This window comes from Chrysemys picta, chromosome 8, assembly GCF_011386835.1.
Source record: "Chrysemys picta bellii isolate R12L10 chromosome 8, ASM1138683v2, whole genome shotgun sequence".
Lineage (NCBI taxonomy): Eukaryota > Metazoa > Chordata > Testudines > Emydidae > Chrysemys > Chrysemys picta.
Genome location: NC_088798.1, coordinates 89,768,474 through 89,789,293, shown reverse-complemented (window position 1 = coordinate 89,789,293; position 20,820 = coordinate 89,768,474). Strand labels below are relative to the sequence as shown.

Sequence of the window (20,820 nt, the reverse complement as noted above, 5' to 3'; positions counted from 1 at the left end):
TAGTTTTACCAATATATAAAATTAAAGCCTGATTGGTAAAGTGAGCACACATGGTACAGTATCTGCTATTCAGGACTTGAGTCTTCTAGTTTGAGTTCTGTAGAGTTGTAGGGCTGTAACAGTTCTCAACAACAGAAGACAAGCTATGTAACACGGTCAAGGCACTATGTTGCTTTTAAATATAATGGTGTTTGGCACCTTAAAAATGCCAAAGAGAAACAAAGCTATACAATAATTTGTCCCAAAGTAAAATTTTGCTGTGCAGTTGTGCCCATAATAAATTAAACATTAGGCCCCAGTCCCACAGCGAGATCCAAGTTGCCAGACCTCCCCATTGACTTTCATGGGCCTCTGCCTGAGCAGATTCCATTGCAAAACTGGGTCCTTAGTCCCCAGAATTACATCAGGATAGTGCTTGAATATCATAACAATAGATGCCATATTAAAAATTAAGATAGACCAGTTAAGAACTACTTTTTTTTTTTTAAACCTTTTATCCCTTTTCATGCAGTACGGAGGTTGTGGATTTTCGGATCATGAACAAGATAGCAATTTTGTTAATTTTATTAGCCTGTGACCTGAATCAATCTTCTTGTTGAATTGGAGACTTTAGTCAATTAGTGTTCCAAACACATTGATCAAAGGCCTCCTTATTTAGGGTCTACGAAATTCCACCCTATACCTTGCATAAACATCTATATGTAAACATCTTGTTTATTTATACAATATTTGAAAATGTTTCCAAATGGCTTTAACTGTGTTCCTCTTTTGCCAATGTCAAACAAACAAGAGAAGATACAACAGAAAGGTATAAAATATGAGCAAGAAAAATAGCACAGGGACTTGAGACCATACCTTTCATGGTAAAGGAATGAGTTTATTAATGAAATCATAATTACATAAATTCTTAAAGGGTAAGAAATGTAAATGCTGAAAAGGTGACTATGTTTGAGGTCAGCAGCAGACTATGTTAATGAAAGACTAATTCAACAAGGAAATTTGGAAGAAGTTTCCTGCAGGAAGAACAATCAGATTGTCTAATCAGTTAAACGGTCACTAACTCAAGAGTGAAATCAAGATCAGATCAATTGATGGAATTTCTAATATGGAGTCTTCTCTGCTTGATGGAAGCTGTTGAACTAGATAACACAGAAGGTTCCCCTTCCAATGCTATTATTTGATTTTCTGCAACACTGTTTCAAATTTGAAGGCCTTACACAAGCCTGATAATAGTACAGTTCTCAGCTATGAACTAGTGACTACTTAAAAATGTTAAGTCAGAACAAGACTCTCCTCATATCAGTTTGCAAATGATGCAAATAGTCACAGCAAGCAAGGAAATTAACAGGGCTTTAATTATATTTTTCTTCCCCAGGAGAACTGGAATCTTTTCCCACCTCACTCTTACACACAGGGCAGGATACAAATGCAAGGTACAAACTCCCATCAGGAGTTTCCCCACTACATCGGTGTGGGAAACATGTAAATTGATAATAAATATTAAGCGTGGTCACTTTCATTTGTAGTATTTTGAAGTGCGCTATTTTCCCAGATACAATCAGTAGAGAAAAGTAGCTACTGGTGTACAAAAAAGTGGTGCACACTCATATTCCTAAGGTATATTCAGAGACATGTTCCATGGAGTAAACAATTTGATTCTGTCCATTGAGCCATCTCAGAAGACCATACCAAAAGAAATGTATGGTCAATAAAATTTTAAACATTTCTAAACTAGCTCTTTGTTCAGGAGTCATAAAACAGTGCTGTTACATATTGTTGTTCTTAGCATGAGAGCATTGTTCAATCTTTGGAGAAGTGTTTGGTTTTCTGATGCACTGCTTTGGGAGAGCTGTGGTAAATGGTAAGGGAGAGTATACTTTCCCTTAATCTCCTAATCCATTCCTAAGGCAGAACCAGTCATCCCTGTTTGAGATGAGAGCTCTGAAAGAGGAGATTGCCGGCTGGCCTGCCTGCCGTTTGTGAGCACCTCTGTTCCAAAACAGGTGTAAATCTGCAAATAAAATGAGTTAACTATGAATATATTCCAGATTGCCATCCCTGGGAAACCCTCTTCTAACAGGAACTCAACCAGCAAGGTCCCAACACCTGCTACTGCTCGGCAGAAGAGTGACATTCCATTTTGGGTCCATGTGCAAAGGCAACATTCCCCCTCTGTTACTAGGTTTGGAGAAAGTCCTTACTGAACACACACTGTGTTTGGAATTCTCTGCTAATGAAACTAAAGCAATTGCAGATGACAGCAGTCTTTAAGAATGCATCATTTCCCTCTTAATGAAACCCAGCACATTTTAGTGATTAAAAAAAAAAAAAAGATTCCTCATATTTGAAACCAGTTTGTGATACTCTTCCCTCTTCTGGATATAAACACCACTCAAAATAAAGTTCTATTTTGCATCTCGAGCTACAAAAAATCCAAAAAAACCTAGTATGATCATTTAATCAGAAGATATGAGCTTTTACCTAGATCCAATTGCTTGAAAGAACACTGCTCTTCTTTCCCCTAGACATACTAAAACATTGTCGGTGTACCTGACCATTATTATTCAGTTTCCAGTGAGACAGAACATGCACAAGTCAGTTTTTTATTTTTAAGAATATTATAATTAGCGATGGGGGTTCTTGTGAGCAGTTACAATATCAAGCTACAGGACTATGAAGCTGATAGTCTCCAGTGAGAACTGACATCGGAATGAGGCACTGTCCCGCTCCAAAGACAGTAAACTTTGGAACGGCTTATATTATTGTCTTGCCCATTTAGAATTACTTATAAGAGCAATAGCAAGGTACTCACACATCAGAAGTCAGATTTCTCCTTAGGTTAGAACTACCTGGCCCAAACATCATAAGAAAGGGAGGAAGAGATCAGAGAGAGCCCAAGAGCTTTCATCTACCCACTGGGTGCCAGTTAGAACAGCTAACCTCAACAACATTTCTCAACTTGTTATGCACTTTGTTCTAAATTGTCACCTGCGTCAAACATGTATCTTTTAATCATAAAAATAAAAGGGCTCAGCATGAGTGACAAAACTGGCCTAAGTCTGGTATAGCCAGTATAGTTGACTTGCTAGATCCAGAAGCTCCAGATGGCAAATGCAGCACATGACTACCAACCTTCAGAATGCATTCAACACTTGCAGTTATATGAAAACAAATACATTCAGTGTAATACTCATATGCATGCCTTCCAAACTTTGATTCTATGGAAAAAAAACCTGATCATCCTACTGATATATTTACAACCTCCACTGAGGAAAACATGGAAAGTGCATTTCAACAAAAGACATAATTCTGAGTAAGATAAATAGGACAGAATCTTCAAAGTAACCATAATACGATAACCCCACAGGAAGAAAAAAGGCCTTTCAAAATTCTGAGCCCCCTCCCTTCCCACAAGCCAGCTCTGGAAAGTACATTTAAGCAATTGTTCCTTTTATAAGAAAGAGAAGTGAGGAGATATTAAAATACTGGACTTGGTTGCTGATGGATGCAAGAATTATTCATATAATGCCCTCTCTTCTGAAAGAGAGATCTGGGCAACAGCACTCTCAAAGTTTGTTTTTAAGAAGGCAGAAAAGAGGTTTTGCAAGGAATCAATTCATTTAGATAAGGGCATTAACTCCCCAAATGGGAAATACAATTCATTTGGCTTCAATAGAAAAATAATCCTTTTGTGTATTTTATGAATCATGCAGCACTTAAGAAAAAAGTGGTCTTCTAAAGTGTCTAATGTATAGAGTGTTTATAAAAGTTAGAGGCTTATTTGGATCTAAAGTGCATTAATTTCTTAGTATTTCCATGTATTATCAAATTTTAATATCCATTCCCTGTCTCTACAAATGCCAAAGTGATTCTATTGCCAGAACAGCTGCAAGATTGCAATTTGCCTTCCCTCCCTCTCTAGCCTGAAGGCATTTCATTCAAAACCAAAAAGCGAGCTGGAGTTATTTTTAAAGACCATGCTTAAGTTTTGACTACAACATAGCACTCAAAGCGTTTGGGACAGGTACAATGAATGTATTTGTCGGTTTCAGTTGGGCTAGGAGACCTATGGAATGCTGCTTATGTACCATCAGCACGAGTGTGTACAATATATGACCAGTTGAAAGCATGTGGACTTAGCCAATCAAGTAGTCACGTACAACACATTCAACTTTAGGACTGCCATCTTTGAACTGTTCTGGATACAGAATTAGTTTTGCATTTGGACAGCAACATGGAGAAGTATACATCTGAAACAAGAAGAACTGAATAGGACACAATTTACAAAAATAAAATATTCATTACATAACGTTGGCGAACATTGATAAATCTGGCAGTGATAAGCACATTATAGAACCTACTCGGCAAATTTGTTACCATGCGACTCTCTGTATTTGTAGAAAGATGCATTCCTTTGAAGTCCTCCTACAACTTTACTTCACCAAATACTGCTGTGTATTTTATTAAGCAAAACAAGGCAAAGACCTTAGAGATGGCACTCACAAAGATGCTACAGCATTTTACATAAGTATTATTTTAATAGATATTTGACAGCTTGCACTAAAAAAAAGCAGCAGCTGTTTTTTTTTTTTCCTCTCCAAAATGCCGGAGCACAGCTGGGACCTGCAACTCTATCATTCAATTACCTGTCCAGCACACATAATATATCTAATGAATTTGATATACAGTACAAAAAAATTGTTTTTATTATTACAGTGAGCAGGAAGTTCTGATGACATCCCTAATAGGGCATAGCACCAAATGCTGGCATAAGAAGGTTCCATATTAGCTGAAGAGATCTCAAGAAAGGGTAGTGATAGCACAAAGAATTAAGGATGAGAGACAGGGAACATACAATAAGGAAATGCTTAAAGGAAAAAAGGATGGCATATGAGGACAACGTAATGGAGATGAACACGAATTAAAGGTCAGACTAACCTTTGTACTAAGTCACTTGTTAAAGTAATGGGTCAAGGTGAGCAACAGCTCAATATGGGCCTATTTTTAAAATGTTGAGAGATATGGTGGACTTGGGGGCCATGATTACTAGAACTGGAGACTCCACCTATGGTAGCAGTCTATAAAAGTACATGTTAAAAATCTTAAAATAGGCTTCAGATATCTGAGTAGTCATGTCTTACATTTTCCCTTTTCAGCTTAGCTGAAAGTGACCTGACTCTGTATTCACACAGTAGAATCTTACTAACCCTGATATTACAGACACTCATTGTAACAGTGAGCAAGATACTGACCCTGCAAAGATGAACATGAGTAGTCCCACCGACTTCAATGGAATCCCATTATCACGGATGCTGCATCAAAATGTTTTGTTCATTTAGTTGGACATTTGTGGTTTAATTATACTTAATTATGAACATGTAAATGCACTTGAAAATATTTTGTAAGAATTATGAAGTCCGGTGTACCAGACTTATGCAACATTTTATGGCTTTGCCAAGAAGTATTTTATGAAAGAAATATAAGGTGTGTGGATTAGCAATTTTCATTATAAATAATTTACCTCCTCATCAGAGGGCCATTATCCAGGAATTCCCAGTCTTCCAAAGGACTCATTTGTTTGTGCAGATATTAGGATGTTGATTAATCCAAACCAGTTGGTATGATGTTATTCACCCACTGCTGGTACACTCCACTAATTCATAGGCACTCTCTTTTAAAAGAAACTATATTTACTCACATAGACAACTCAGAGGATGGTAGTTCTTCAGCAAAAAAAAGGGACAAAACAAATGATTCTCTTTCATAAGAGCATAAGAATGGCCCTGCTGGGTCAGACCAAAGGTCCATCTAGCCCAGTATCCTGTCTTCCAACAGCGACCAGTGCCAGATGCCCGAGAGGGAATGAACAGAACAGGTAATCATCAAGTGATCCATCCCCTGTTGCTCATTCCCAGCTTCTGGCAAACAGAATCTAGAGTGCCCTCAGCTCACAGTACATGCGCCAGATATTGAGCTTTGTGGTTCTATTTTAAATATACAAAGGTAAAACTTTCTATAAGAGGTGCCTGTATTGTACTGCTGTACCCTAATCCTGACACAATTTTATCCTTCAGAGTATTCTCAGAGGATGGGTACCTCCTTGCTGTGTAAAGGTGAAAAATTTCTTCCTATTAATACGTTGGCCAAACTGTCAATTTCTCTATAAATAATAGTTCTAAGTGCCAATAATAGTAGATCCAACAGATACATCATAGCTCAATGTTCTCCTTTTATTAAGATTGCATGGCATCATTCCACACTATATACAACATTATATCATAGGCTATCAACATTTTAAACTCAGATTTTTTTTTCTGAACACCCTCTCATTGAGAGAAGCCCAAGCTCTCCTCTTTGTTATTGTTATTTGAAAACCTGCCTCCTCTCACAATTAAAACTGTGAGAAACCAGAGGACAGTTCGTGTTCATTCTCTCTCTCTCTCTCCCCCCCCTTTAATAAAACTTTTCCTTTTTACAGAGTAAGCTTGCAAATTAAGTTTTCAAATTTCAGTCTTTGTGTAGAGGAGTCTCTGCTCTAACTCCAATGATAATATCTGCTCCATTACAAAAATTCTCTGCTACTGGATGTATTCATTTAAAAAAGTTTACAGAATGAATACCTTATTTAGTTCTTTGGTAGTCATCTTATTATAGCAGGCAACTTGTAGGGCTAAAAACAGTTTCTATTATAAACTTCATTGTGCAGTTATTCCTTTTTTTAAAAAAATCATCTTTTGAGGCAAATTACCAAGTATGGAAACTTCAGCATAGCAGGATTTTTTTTTTTTTAGCTTCATCAAAATCCCTGGTCATATTAGACTTTTATACAAGAGAAGGAAAAATTTACACTTTAACCCTTTAAAAAACTGCAACCATGGCCCTCGCATAGATAACTTCAAAACAGCCACAATTTTAAGTTTTGCTGATAAGCTCTCATTGAGAAGTCAGCCATTCCACTTTCAATTCCGGAAAAAAAATATGAAAGTTAGCTACTACACATGTGCAGTAGAAAGTTTTGTTCAGTCAGTGTTTGCACTTTGTGTGCAGTTTCTGCTGTAAACAGGCTTTAAAAGGCCATAAGGTCTTAAAACAGCTCAAGTAAATTAATAAATGCATCCTTGTTGGCATATGTAATTAGCTGTTTCTGCACTTGCATTCAGAATTTACAGTGCCTCAAAATTTCACACTACTCTAAGATTTCAGGGCATTAGGGTACTTAGCTCACTACAGCTGGTCTACACCTACTGGAGGATCAACACAGCGGCAATCGATGCCTCAGCGGTCGATTTAACGGGTCTAATGAAGACCCGCTAAATCAACTGCCGATAGCTCTCTCGTTGACTCCTGTACTCCACCCGATCGAGAAGAGTAAGAGGCATCGATGGGAGAGCATCTCCCGTCGCGTAGTGTGGACCCTGCGGTAAGTAGATTTAAGCTACGTCGATTTGAGTTACGTTATTCACAGAACTCAAATGGCGTAGCTTAGATTGACTTTTCCCTTTCATGTAGACAAGACCTTAGAAAGTAAGGTAGCTTAAAAAGTTACAGTCTCTTCAGCATTTGGAGCAATGTACGTGTTCATGCTGCCTTAGGTATGTTTAAGAAAACCAGGAAATTAAAAGTAAAGTGTGTCATTCAGCTTGCACAGCCACATCCTTTAGCCATTACTCACTTGAGAAGTAGTAGTCCCACTAAAGTCAGGAATAGAAGAGGACTAAAGTGAGTAATGGCTGCAGGATCAGGTCTATGGTTAGCAAAAATCAGGAAATGCAAAGTTAATGTTCCAATTGCAACATTAAGTTGACCACATGAGACCTCCTGAATATTTTATTGTATACAGTTCAAGGTAGTCAAATATCAAACTACACAGTGTATTTTAAAGCACAGTCCATAAAATAGAGGCTTTGCAAAGTGAAAGTTAAAATTGTTCTTGAAACCTTAACTGTTGCACATGCTGATTTTTGGGAACCGACAGTGAAATGTCAATGATTGTTTGATGACACTTTTTTTTTTTTTGGTATTTGAGACAGAACAACAACAGAAAGGAACAAAAAGCATTTTATTGTTCTACTGTCCCAGGCAGAGAAAGTAACTTTCCTTCTCTTAGTCTTAGGTTTCAGCCAGATAACACGGAGAGAGAGCAGATTCCTCACTCTTTCAGGTCTCCAGTTACAGTTTAAATGTCTCATTCAACAACCATTCTAGGCCGAAGTAGTGGAGTCAGTGACTCCAGGTTTTTTCCTTCCTTGTGTTCATGCAATGGGTCATTTCACACCTTTTCGCTTTAGACTTAGGGCTGGTCTACACTGGGGGGGAGGGGGGGTAATCGATGCAAGATACACAACTTCAGCTACGCGAATAGCGTAGCTGAAGTCGAAATATCTTGGATCAAATTAATTGGGGTCCACACGGCGCGGGATCGACGGCCGCAGCTCCCGTCGACTGCGCTACCGCCGCTCGCTCTGGTGGAGTTCCAGAGTAGACGGTGAGTGCGTTCAGGGATCGATATATCGCGTCTTAACGAGACGCGATATATCGATCCCGGATAAATCGATTGCTACTCACCGATACGGCGGGTAGTGAAGACGTACCCTTAGGGTAATTTTGAGGACTGCCTTGTTCACTGGGTTCTTATGCAGAGTGATGTCATGTGACAGTATCCAACCACTATGAAAATCTGCTGCTGTGGTATAGCCAATTCCACAGAGAATTTAGCTGAACAGTCCGTGTGTGTTAGCTCCTGACAAGCAGATTCATCAGCTGTGCCAAATCTCTGTCTGCAAAGTCACAATATAAATGCCAAATGCTTATCATTATCATTGTAAGTAAATGAAACTGTTTTATATACCAAAAATATACTAAAGACGACTTTAAAAGCCAAGTATATACATAAAGCAACCTGTAGCTCTGGTCAGCAGACTTTCAGCATGTGAAAATTCCTAGCTAGAGTGTTCAAAAATAATAAGATGTCAATTAAGATTATATTACAAGTTCAGCAACTCTATTCCTATAATGTAGGGATCGGGAGTTTGGAGTCCAATATGGAGTTCCATTTTAATTAGCGTGTATTTATGAAATTTAGCTTTTCCAAATGTCACTAATTCAACTCCCATTAACAGAAATATAGGATTGCTACAATTGGAGAAAATCACAGTATAAATCTTTCAGGTCTTGAATTACATCCTAGCCACTTGCTAGCCCTAAGCAGACAGTAAAGATTAATAGGTTTTTAAGGCCAGAAGAAATCATTGTGATTGACTAGTCTGACCTGTATAATACAGGGCATAGGATTTCCTTGTATTAAGTCCTTGAAACAGGACTTAAATCCTGTTTCAAGTCCAATAGCTGTGCTTGAGATGGAACATATTTTAGAAAAACATCCAATCTTGATTTAAAAATCTCCAGTAATGGAGAATCCACTACAACCTTTGCTAAGATAGTCCAATAGTTATTTAAAAAGTTGTGTCTTATTTTTAGTCTGAATTCATCTAGCTTCAAGTCCTAGCCATTTGATCTTGTTCTATCTTTCTCTACTAGACTAAAGAGCCTTCATTATCAAATTTCTGTTCCCCTTGTAGGTGTTTAGATTGTGATCAAGCCACCCCATAACTTTTTTTTTGATAAGCTAATTAGATTGAGCTCCTTAAGTCTTTCACCAGAAGGCATGTATTCCAATCCTTTACTGATTCTCAGGGCTCTTGTCCGAACCCTCCCCAATTTATCAACAACCTCCTTGATTTGTGGACACCAGAACTGGACACCATATTCCAGTAGTGGTCGCACCAGTACCAAATACAGAGGTAATGTAATGTCCCTACTCCTATTCAATCATTCCCTTGTTTACACATCCAAGGATTACATTAGCCCTTTTGGCCACATTGTTGCAACGGAAGCTCATATTCAACTGATTATCCACCATGGCCCCAAAGTCTTTTTCAGACTCACTGCTTCCCAGAATAGAATCCCCTATCCTGTAGGAATGGCCTGCATTCTTTGTTCCTAGATGATTAACTTTATATTTGGCCATATTAAAATGCAAATTCATTTGTGGCCAGCTACAGAGCAGGCTGGATTGCTTGGTATCAGTGACCAGTCCTCTTCATTATCTACCAATCCCCCAATTTGAGTCATCTGCAGATTACTCAGTAATGATTATATCGGATTTTTCCACAAAATCATTGATAAAAAATATTAAGCAACATAGGGCAAAGAATTAATCCCTGCAAGATCCCACTTGAAACATCTATTTGACCATGTTACCCTGGTTATAATTACATTTTGAGACCTATCATTTAACTAGTTTTTAATCCATTCACTATGTGCCATGTTGATTTTGTATTGTTCTAGTTTCTTAATGAAGCTGTTGTGTGGTACGAAGTCAAATGCCTTACAGAAGTGTAAGTATATTACATGAACACTATTACCTTTATCAACAAATCAGTTCTCATCAAAACATATCAAGTTAGTTAGACAAGACCTATTTTGCATAAACTCATGTTGATTGGCATTATATTATTCTCCCTTAATTCTTTATGAAAGGAAACCAGTTATCAGCTGCTCCATTATTTTGCCTGGGATTGATGTCAGTCTGACAGACCTAGAGCTACCTGGGTCATCCCACTTTCCATTTTTAAATAGTGGCATAGTAGCTTTCTTCTAGTCCTCTGGAACTTCCCCAGTGTTCCAAGACTTACTGAGATTAACATGAATGGTCAGAGAGCTCCTCAGCCAGGTCTTTTAAAAATCTGGGATAAAAGCTACCTGGACCTGCTGATTTTAAAATATCTAACTTTGATAGCTGTTGTTTAGCAGTATTGGAAAGTATTTAATCATATGATACTAATACATAATTTGCTTCCCCTCCCCCCTAGATGAGGGTGGATCAAGAGTTCTCTCAAATATACACATCCTTCTAGTATATATATCTGCTAAATGTGAAGGCCCTCCTGAAAATCTTTGGCTGCTGGGAGACAGCTCCCTTCCATCACAAACATTCCTCCTTCACCATCAAAGTGGAAAGATCTTCTCAGTCTTGGAGGAGAATCTCTGCCACCTTATCCAGCCCCTTTTAGGAGTCCTCTGCCAGGGTCTTAATATTAGCCATGAAACCAACCTCTATGTCCAGTTTCACTCTGAGTAATGCTTGGAAAAGCTATGAAGAACAGAGGAGTACTGGGGGTTGCCTCTAGAGCCTATAACAGAGATTTGCTTGATAAGATATAGGTATAAGGCAGTAATGCATGAAGCCTACAGACCTGACCCTATAAGACAATAGCTCAACATATGGATACAAGACCTATAAAGCTTTTGCATAAGTAGTTTAACCAGGAGCAACCTTAAATCACAAGACAGCATAAGACAGAATTCTGTGATAAGTATGACTAAACTGCTGATAAGTAACCGCAAAATACCAATTAATGCAAGTTTGGTTATTTTAGTATAGGAACATCAGCAGAAGTTGAACTGCAAGATTGCCTTAGTAACCACTGATCTATATGCTAATAAGTTTGAGGTAACTAATATATTAACCTATAATGTCAGAATACCCCAGCATTATCAGGATGAGGAAATTTAGTTATGGACCAAAGAGGCTGGACATCCTTATGAATATTTACCGGGGCCACCAACCCTACAATAAGGTAAACCATGGCCTAAGCAGTTGGGATCTTTTGGCATGCCAGATATAGGATAAGATCTTTGTGGACCATCAATTCTAGTCTCCAAAAGGATGATGTGAGTGTATGATTGCTCCAATGCTGGATGTATGGACAATTCTGTAGTATATTTACCTACTTGTTTGGGTTGGAGCATCTGTGGTTTTATTGAGTTAATAAAAACCATTGCAAATTCTAAAGGTTTTTCTTCAGTGTGAGTGTTGCTCCTGTGCACACCAGGGTTCCCACATTAATAGTAATTTTAATAACTCTAGGCCTGATCTCCAGATGAGACCCTGCCAAACCACAGAGTGTTGATTGGGGATTACTAAAGAATCAATGTAACTAATATGCAACCTACAGATCAGGCAACAACTCACTGCAGGAGGAAAGGGTATTGCGTCAGGTCATGCTCAAGAAGTTATTGGCTATGTCTACTCCGTTTTAAAACTGCAGAAGTGAGTCTCAGTCTGAATCTACAGACTCAGGTTCGTGCAATGGCGCTAAAAACAGCAGTGCAGACATTCACCTCCATGGGCTTCAGAGCCTGAGCTGAAACATCTACACTGCTGTTTTTAGAGCCACAGCGTGAGCTCAAGTCTACAGACTTGGGCTCTGAGACTCACTGCCCAGGTTTTAAAACACAATGTAGATATACCCATCCTGAATCTGACGAGACAGCAACTTGGGGACATGCAACTTCGGTGAACAATTAATTTGTGGCATTATATAGCAGGTCTTCATAAGTTGCAAAACAGTCATCTTATAAAGTAATTAAGAGAAAACTTAAGCCGTTACATCAAAAGAGTATGAGTTTTAGGGAAGTAGAGATAGGAAATGAAAAACAATTGCTTAAGAACTTAACTGACTTTTTATACAAAATGTATGATGAGTTCATGAGAGAGACTGGGAATTCTTTTATACATAAGATCTCTCAAGTACTTCAATTCTTCTTTGCTTATAAAAAGCAAACACTGCTTAAGGGTAGGTTTGTTTTTTAATTATTTCATTTTAAACAAGGACATTAGATAAAAGGAATTTTTGGAAGCTTGATTTTAAACTACAATGCCAGATCAGCTTTAGCTATCTAGAACTTTTTTTCCACTTGCAAAAAAAAATTGTGTGGGAAGTGACCCAGTTTACTTTTGAAATCAGATTTTTATTTCTTGGGAAACATTTCACAAGTACTCAAACCACTAACTTCCAACATGCAGCATTTCACCTTCCTTAAAAAAAATCTTTACAATAATTCCTTTTGCCAGAAAGTCCATATAATTTTTCTTAGCTAAATTACCTGAGCAAGACTTGAGCTATTACCACTTTACTATGATGTTTGGAGCACTATCCTGGTGGAGTTCTCGTTAACTACATGAACTGTGTTGCAACTTGTGACTCAAAATATTACTCAACATTGCTATGAAGGAAAAAAATATTCTTTGCTGTAATAAAAAGGGATCAATCCTTTTGAAAATTCAATTCACAGGAACAGAATACTAATTGTGATACCTTCTCTCCATATCTATTATAGTCATAAATCTTTAAAGCACCACTAATGTTTCATTTATTATATTTATTTAATATTCAGTGGTGGAGGATTTTGCTGCATGTAGCATTGGAAACGTCAAATAGAGTAATCAAGCATTTGTTTATTTCTATACTCCAATCAGTAACTGAACTCAAACAATTGCTGGGGGAGGGGAATGATGCAAACAAGCAAATGAAAAGAACAGTTGCATTAATTAGTCTGCTTCTATTGACAGAAGAGATGACACCTTATTTCACTTGGTGAAACAGGACTGAAGTGATACTGAAGCAACTGCATAAACCTAATCTGGCCCATTAGTTTGTTAAAATGACACTTATACTTCAAAAGAAAAATGTTTAGAGTCTGATTTCAGAAGTGCTGTGCACAGCAACTGCAGATGCCATTGGTTTCAAGTGGTGTTGTGTCGATGCTCAGCACCCCTGGAAATCAGGAGTTCTAGGCTATCTGAACAAGAAATGTTAGACTGATTTCGGTACAAATCTCTGACATACTGACTGTTGTACAGTTTCCACAACATTCTTATGACAGATCTAGAGCAAATTATAAAAAATGTCAGTTCATGTTTAAACTTTTCTTTCTATGTAGCTTTTAAAAGTAAAACTTTTATACCATATTTTCACAAAATTCACAAAGAAAATGACATACCAAAAAGTATGATGAAAGCCAACAGTATACATCAGCTTTGAATTCAAGACCACCTCTTACAAAAATATACCTTGTACACAGTGTAGAGAATGCTGAAGTAAGCACTTTTTTCTTAGATAGCAATACAAAACAAATGTACTATGTACTGGCATACACTAGTTTAGGGCTTAAAATAAATAGCTAAAACAAGCCAGATTACATTATATGGAAGTAGAGGACCCTTTGCCTGGGTTCTGAAATAAAGGGTGTGTACCAAAAAGCTACTGACCTTTCAGTCAATAGACCTTTTTAAAAAAATCTAAGCTAGCCATGGTTGGAGCTACTGCATTGCTTAGACTGTGAGAGACAAACCTCTATTTAATGCGTGAACTCCCATAGTCAGTCTGCAACAAACATTATGAAAGCACTTATTGTCACCTCAAAACAGAAGTGCTCACTGCAATGCTACACTACCATCCAATAAAGATATTTTAAAATTGTTTTTTCTATAGTTGGACAAAGTTTAGACCAAGGGCTTTTATTGGCCTTCCAGTGCTTTTGAGCCAATGGCACCATATTAAGCACTGCAGTAAGAATTTGCACTCAGAACAATCAGCTATCCCAGTGCGCCAGTTGACCATGCAATCACCTGCTTCTATTTGTTCCTGTTGCTACCACAAGTTGGAGGCAAAAAGAGAGAAGACAAAGGTCAAAACACAACTACTGGAGTTTTTTCTCCCAGTGGAGAAGACAAGAACTCCAATGGGCAGGCTAACATCATGTCAGAAAGAGAACAGCAGCAGAGAGACAGCTGCAGCCCAAAGACTTAATATGTAATGACTTGTGGTGCCGATATTTCAACAAGTTGGATCTCTTGCCTTCTCTTCACTCTATACAAATAACTGTCTTGCCTTTCTTTTGCCTGCAAAGTTCAGCAAGACAAACTAACATTGCACAATGCCTAACAGAAAAGATTTTAACAGACTTACCAGAAGAAAATGAAAAGGGAATTTCAAAGGATAGGAGGTAAAATAAATAGCTTGCATGAGGGGATGGGACCCAGATGTAGCATTTTGGCAAAAAGAATTCTTCTAAATGTTTATGTAATGGTGAACCAAGCTGAACATAATTTGGTGCAGATCTTTAGAAACCCTAAAAGCAGACACAAAAATGTAAAGCCCTCCATTATTTAACCCCAGATCCATGTATTGGAAGACAGCACATCTGAACAGATCAAATAACCTGTAGTATGGAGTGGCTAGGGATGAGAACTTTCTCACCAACCCACATTGCCCAGGGTTGTAAAAGCTCACCATAATCTTTAACAAGGCATATCAAAGAGAAATCTGAGAACATCAATTTATAGGTTTTTATGGAGTACTGTCCTAATTAGTATACATCAATCACCCTTCTTTTCTTCTTCCATATTCTCCTGGAAATCCCCCATTCCACAAAGACTGACTATGGTAATGACCACATATCACTCTGTTTACCTCTGCTGGCTTTTACATAGTAAGCATTTTGGAGCAGCAATTTTGTTTAAACTTGTTTTTCCCTGTTATAAAGTATTGTATAACACTATAGTACTATAAAAAAACTAATAATTGAAAAGCTGGAGCTAGCCTGGGGAGACCATTCCTCTTCCAGTAGGATGGGCACAGCAGTGCCTGCTGATGACCAGATATTTTTGTTAAGTAAGAGCCTGCTCCTCCTATTGAAGTCAATGGGAGCAGGAGTGGGCCTCAGGCCTGCACTCCAGAATAACTTATGACAAACAAGAGACATGTGCCAATATTTCTGGCCAGCTCATTGTGTAGATGAACACACATGTCTTAATGAATCTACCCTAAGGACCAGCTAATTTAAATATCTTGCTGACCTTGAAGTATGCTAATTACTCTACAGCAAATCAGAAGAGAAAGAAACTGTATTTGATCAAGCCATTTTAGCAACTTCACTAAGCAGCAATGGATATATAACGTGCTAGTGATTGCTTGAAGAACTCATGAGATTACAGGAGGAGATTATTCTGATCCGAGTTACACTGATTTAATCCAACAAAATTCTATCACCTTCCTTGGAATTATTATAGATTCAGACTGGTGCAACTGATATCAAGATCTGGCTCAGAGTCCTTCAGGACCAAGCATGGTTAACCAGTCTCATCACTAGTAACATTAGTTCATGAAGCAACTTTTCCTTTCTTTAGGAGAAGGTATAAAGCTTTGCAACAAACAATTATCACATCATCATTTCAGACACTGGCAATGCAGCATTTAACACTGAAGTTTTGGTTCTAAACTATTTTCCTGGAGTTTATGATATGGCTCTAGTCACTTGCAACAGGCTGAAAGGTGGATAACACTGTACTAGATCACAGAATCTGAAATTAGAGGCAGAAATGACCTACTAGATGATTTAGCCCATCCCCCTTCTAATGTATATTATATGCTCTACTGCTTTGCCCAGTTCAGTGTCAGATGTCTCAAATCATAAATTCTCTTGAGACACCACAAGTCAGATTTTATATTTACCACAATCATTTTATAAAGTTTTAGATCCAAGAGTCAGAAAAGTTGGTCTTTGATATTGTGACTGGTAAATTATGGTATATTAAAAACATATTTTGATGCACTTTCAGCTTAACTATAGCTACTTTAAAAAAAATGAGTTAACATTTCAAAATAGGGTAATACACACACAGTAGTAGGTAGTTTATAAATATATTTTCATTCAGTCCCATATAGTTCAATTGAAATATCAGATCATTTACATGAAACAGACTCGGAGTGCATAATCCTTAGAGTTTGAGTCTGTCCTCCAATATGTGGTTTGCAATTATGGGCTTGGAAAATCCAGTTGCTGTGCTAACGCACCCATGCACAATAGGCTATTTGCCCCAAAATACACAATGATGCATGCTGTGTAACCGCAAGCAGAAGCAAGTCCTTACCAGCTAAATCTGGAACACTAAACTTCACCAATTCCATTGAAATTGCCTGCCTCACACACTACCATTGAGAGTGTAATGATATTGAGAGTGTAATGATATGGCATTACACTCTCTGCTGAAGAATTGTAACATATTTTGTGGATACTGTATCTAATCCACTCGTATCAAAGGTGAGATAAAAGTGAGAAAATTCAGAGTCAAGGCTGTTTCTGCAACCTTGCCTCACTTCATAATGCTTAGTTACTAAACAATGGCTGACATTGCATGGATGTGCAGAAAAATCCAGGCCTCCTGTAAATAGTATTAACAGCTATAAAACAGCTTTTTATTGTAAATTTTCTTGTTTGGCTTTCAATATGAACCTGTTCCCCCACCCTCCTAAAAACTCTACTATTCTTTGTTAACTGGTCACAGGTAGTTTGGTATTGAAAAATTTGTTAGTCTATTCACTTCCCTCCTAAAGTCTGAAAAAAGTTGATTTGGAAAGAGCTACCAAATTCCCTTTTACTTTAATGGGAATTGTGACACTAAATCTTATGCAGCTTTAAAAAAAACCAGTAGGAGTTTATTTAAGATACACACATGGTTCAAAGAGCCACTAAAATGAGCAGGCAGCTGCTTCAAAAAGTTGTTTTAAGAGCTGTACTTTTTATATTTTATGCAATACATATAAAACAACAGTGCTGCTAAAAATGCTCCATCACTTGGGTAATTTGAAAGAAGATCAAACGAAGCAATACATAGTATAGTGTCAAGAACAACGTTGCAGTGGCAGGGAGATGATTTAGGTGACCTAATAGGTCATATTTCTATCTTATATTTTCCTAAAAAAAAAAAAAAAAAAAAAGTGAAGTAGTTAAGTACAGAGACTATTTACCCGCCCTCCGTTTAAACAGGTATGTAGCTAACGTGATAGATAAAACACACTGCTTCAGCACTTAATTTTACTAAAGTGACTATTTAATACCAATAATTTAAACTGGGGGAAAATGTCCATCTTTTATTGGAAAGCAGAGAAAGGCAAAGTAATCAGGAGATAATCCCCAACAGCTAAATTATTTTCTATGTACTGAAACAATGGGGGTAAGTCCCAGACAGAGAACAGAGTTCAAACATTACTTTATAGGATAAAAACCTATGCCAGTTAAATAAAATACAAGGCACCACTCTGATCAGCCCACTGCTTTGAGTGCAGCATGATCCCCACTGAAGGGACACATGTTATCAAGAAGAGTTTCTAGTGTCTGCTATTGGCTTTTAGGCTAATTATGGCTTTGTATGGAGTGGAGAGGAAAGCTGATTTTTTTTTTTTTTGAACACTGACAAAAATGTTTCATTTCTATTATTTTTATCTGCACATATTTTAAAATCCTCCATAAGTTGTCAGGGATGGCCTCCCAGCAAGGCAGGGGAAAGGGGGGGGGGGGGGGGGTTAGGTCCAGCTGGACCACTCCCAAAGCTCTTTTCAACCCTGCAGAACTGTGCAGCCGAGGGGCATTTTTAAAAGATCCCGCGGTTCCTGGGGAGCTAAAGCGCTGAAGCTAGGCAGAGTGAGTGCGCGGCCTGGGCCGGGGACTTGGGCTGCTTTCTCCCCACGCCCCTGCCTGCCCTAGTGGCCCGGAGCCGGGCAGCTGATGGCAGCTGACTTCAGGAAAGTTGCAATGAAGGCGCAGGGGGCGAGGCTCGCCCAGGGGATGCCCCAGAGGGACGGGCGGGGAGAACGGGGGAGGGGTACCGGGGCACCTGGGGGAAGAGGGGACTGTACCCCTGGGGGGCGCTGAGGGGCCGACACGCTGAGGGGGGCTGGGCCAGGGCCAGGCTCCCCTTCCTGAATAGCGGGGGAGGGGATGGAGGGCCCGGGCAGGGGGCCCCGGAGGGGCGGTGATGCATGGCGAGGCCCCCCCGGGAGAGCCCCTCAGGCCCGAGTGCCGCGGTGCCCAGGGGGTCCCTGGGCTGGGGAATGGGGGACTCCGCGCAGTCCCGCCCGGCCCCCGCCCCCTCTCACCTCCGGTGCCGTCCGAGTTCTCGTTGAGGCTGCCCGAGGAGTCGTGATGGGAGCCCACACACCCGCCCATGGGGCCCGCCCGGCCCGGAGACCCGCCGCTCCCCGCCCGAGCTCCGCCACCGGCCGGGCAGGCGCGATGGCTCCGAAGCCGCCGCCGCCGCCTGCTCCCTGGCCGCCCCGCCCCGCAGCGCTGCGCCGTGCCTGGGCCCGCCTCCTCCTCCAGCCCCGGCGCTGCGCCTGGCCCGCCTCCCCACGCACCCGCCTCGGGGAGGGTCTCCGCGGCCGCTCGCTCTTCTGCCCAGCCCATAGACCTGGGAGCAACACCCCTCAGCCCCCTCCCCCCCCGGCCTGCGTGGGCAGCCTGGGGTGACTATCACCCCATCTCTGGTTCCACCACTGGCAGAAGCCTTCGGGCAGTCCGGGATAGCGCCCCAGTACATACACACATACAGACCAGGGGACAGCCTGGGATAACCCCGTGGTGCACCGGCGTCAGGAACCATGGGGGAGTCCAAGGTAACTCCCCCTTCATGATAGAGAGCCCTAGGAGGACAGTCTGGGGGTAATCCTCTTCCCTCTCACTTCACCTCTTTCCCCCACCCAAAGCTCAGAGATGCAAGCAGCAGCCAGTGAGCCTCCCTGTCTCATAGCTATGTTCACACCTGCCTCCCCACATCTCACCTCAAAACAGAAGCCTTACTCTTCATAATGAATTTGATTTATTAATTTAATCATTGTGACCTTTTGTTTTTTATCCTGCACATAAGGGACTCGGCCCTTGACAGACAGAAAATGACGAGGCCTGTACAATACAAATGCTCAGGGATCGAAGTATCTTTACACATCAGAGTGGTTCCATTAGTTTCAAGGGGACTACTCACCTGAGTAAAGTTATTCACGTGCATGAGGGTGTATAGGCTGAGGTTCTTAATCAAACATAACACACCAGAGGATATCCATAACCCAGTCTCAGCAATACTGTGAAGATGCATTAGAGTTTGCAAAGTATTTGAGATGAGAAGCACTAGAAGAGGGCAAAGGATTATTATTATGACTGTCAGATTGAGGGCCCAATTTCCAAGAAGTTGTGCAAAACTCTGTGCACAATTGCAAATCTAATATACAGATACAACTACGGTGTCTGAGTGCACGAAATATATCGCTTGCCAGACCGGGATCATGCCAGCCAGGCACATATAAATTAGTTACACACTTGTGCTTATACATTTGTACTCCTTACTCTTTTTTTTAAATCAGGCCCTCTATGTTATTTAGGTTTTCATGTAATTTATTTTAGCAAATGAAATATTGCACTAAATGCATGTTAGTAAAATACTGATAGACATCTGTAATACTTATGAGTGAATAAACTGCCCCCAATATTTTCATTGTGTCATACTGATGATCTCAATAAACCCTGCAAATATTAAATAATTTTCAAGGTACATAAGTGTTATAATCTCCATTTCACCAGTGAAAAACTGAAGCCCCGAAAAATGTAATGTCTTGCTGACGCTCACACACTGAGTCTATTCTATTCTATGGTCTAGTCGATAAGATTCTTATATCATCTTCATCACTGTAGTATCTGACCACCTTCCAGTAGTGCATTAAGCAAAGTGACTAACATCTGTCACACATGGTTTGTTCTCTCATTCCTCTCCCCAGGGAGAAAACTGGGCATGCAGTAGCATTTTGATATATTTACATACATGTTGGTCGGTGTTTACAGTACAGAAGAGAGATTGAAGAAATGCACCTTGCAAGGTGGTGAGGTTTGTGGTGGTCCTTAGTTCTTGTGGGAGTTCATTCCACAGTCTCAGACTGGATTTTGAGAAAATTCCATCTCCTGCACAGCCAAGCTTTACCCTTATGGTAGAAGGTTCCACTGTGCACGAGAAGCAGAGTTGTCAATTGTGGTCTTCGACCCGGAACTTTAGCAGATCTTTTAAATATCCTGGGCCCAGGCCATTGTGCACCTTGAAGACAAGGACCAAGATCTTCAACTTGAATTGATACTCTATGGGAAGCCAGTGTG

The 20,820-nt window shown here is 39.7% G+C and overlaps 2 protein-coding genes across 3 annotated transcripts in view; one reads left to right on the top strand and one right to left on the bottom strand.

Annotated features, from left to right (window-relative positions):
- The window catches only part of UBTD2 (ubiquitin domain containing 2), a 118,599-nt gene extending 99,609 nt beyond the window's left edge, over positions 1–18,990 (bottom strand). Inside the window, exon 1 of one of the 2 annotated variants that reach the window (XM_024100211.3) lies at positions 18,783–18,990. Coding sequence is in view for 1 of the 2 variants with exons in the window: in XM_005298047.5 (XP_005298104.1) it covers positions 18,783–18,852 (70 nt within the window). In the remaining variant the exon portion in view is untranslated. The remainder of the gene's footprint in view (positions 1–18,782) is intronic. The other variant, XM_005298047.5, reaches the window with a different exon arrangement.
- The window catches only part of LOC135973263 (uncharacterized), a 275,121-nt gene that overhangs the window by 114,761 nt on the left and 139,540 nt on the right, over positions 1–20,820 (top strand). The gene's annotated exons all lie outside the window — the stretch shown is intronic.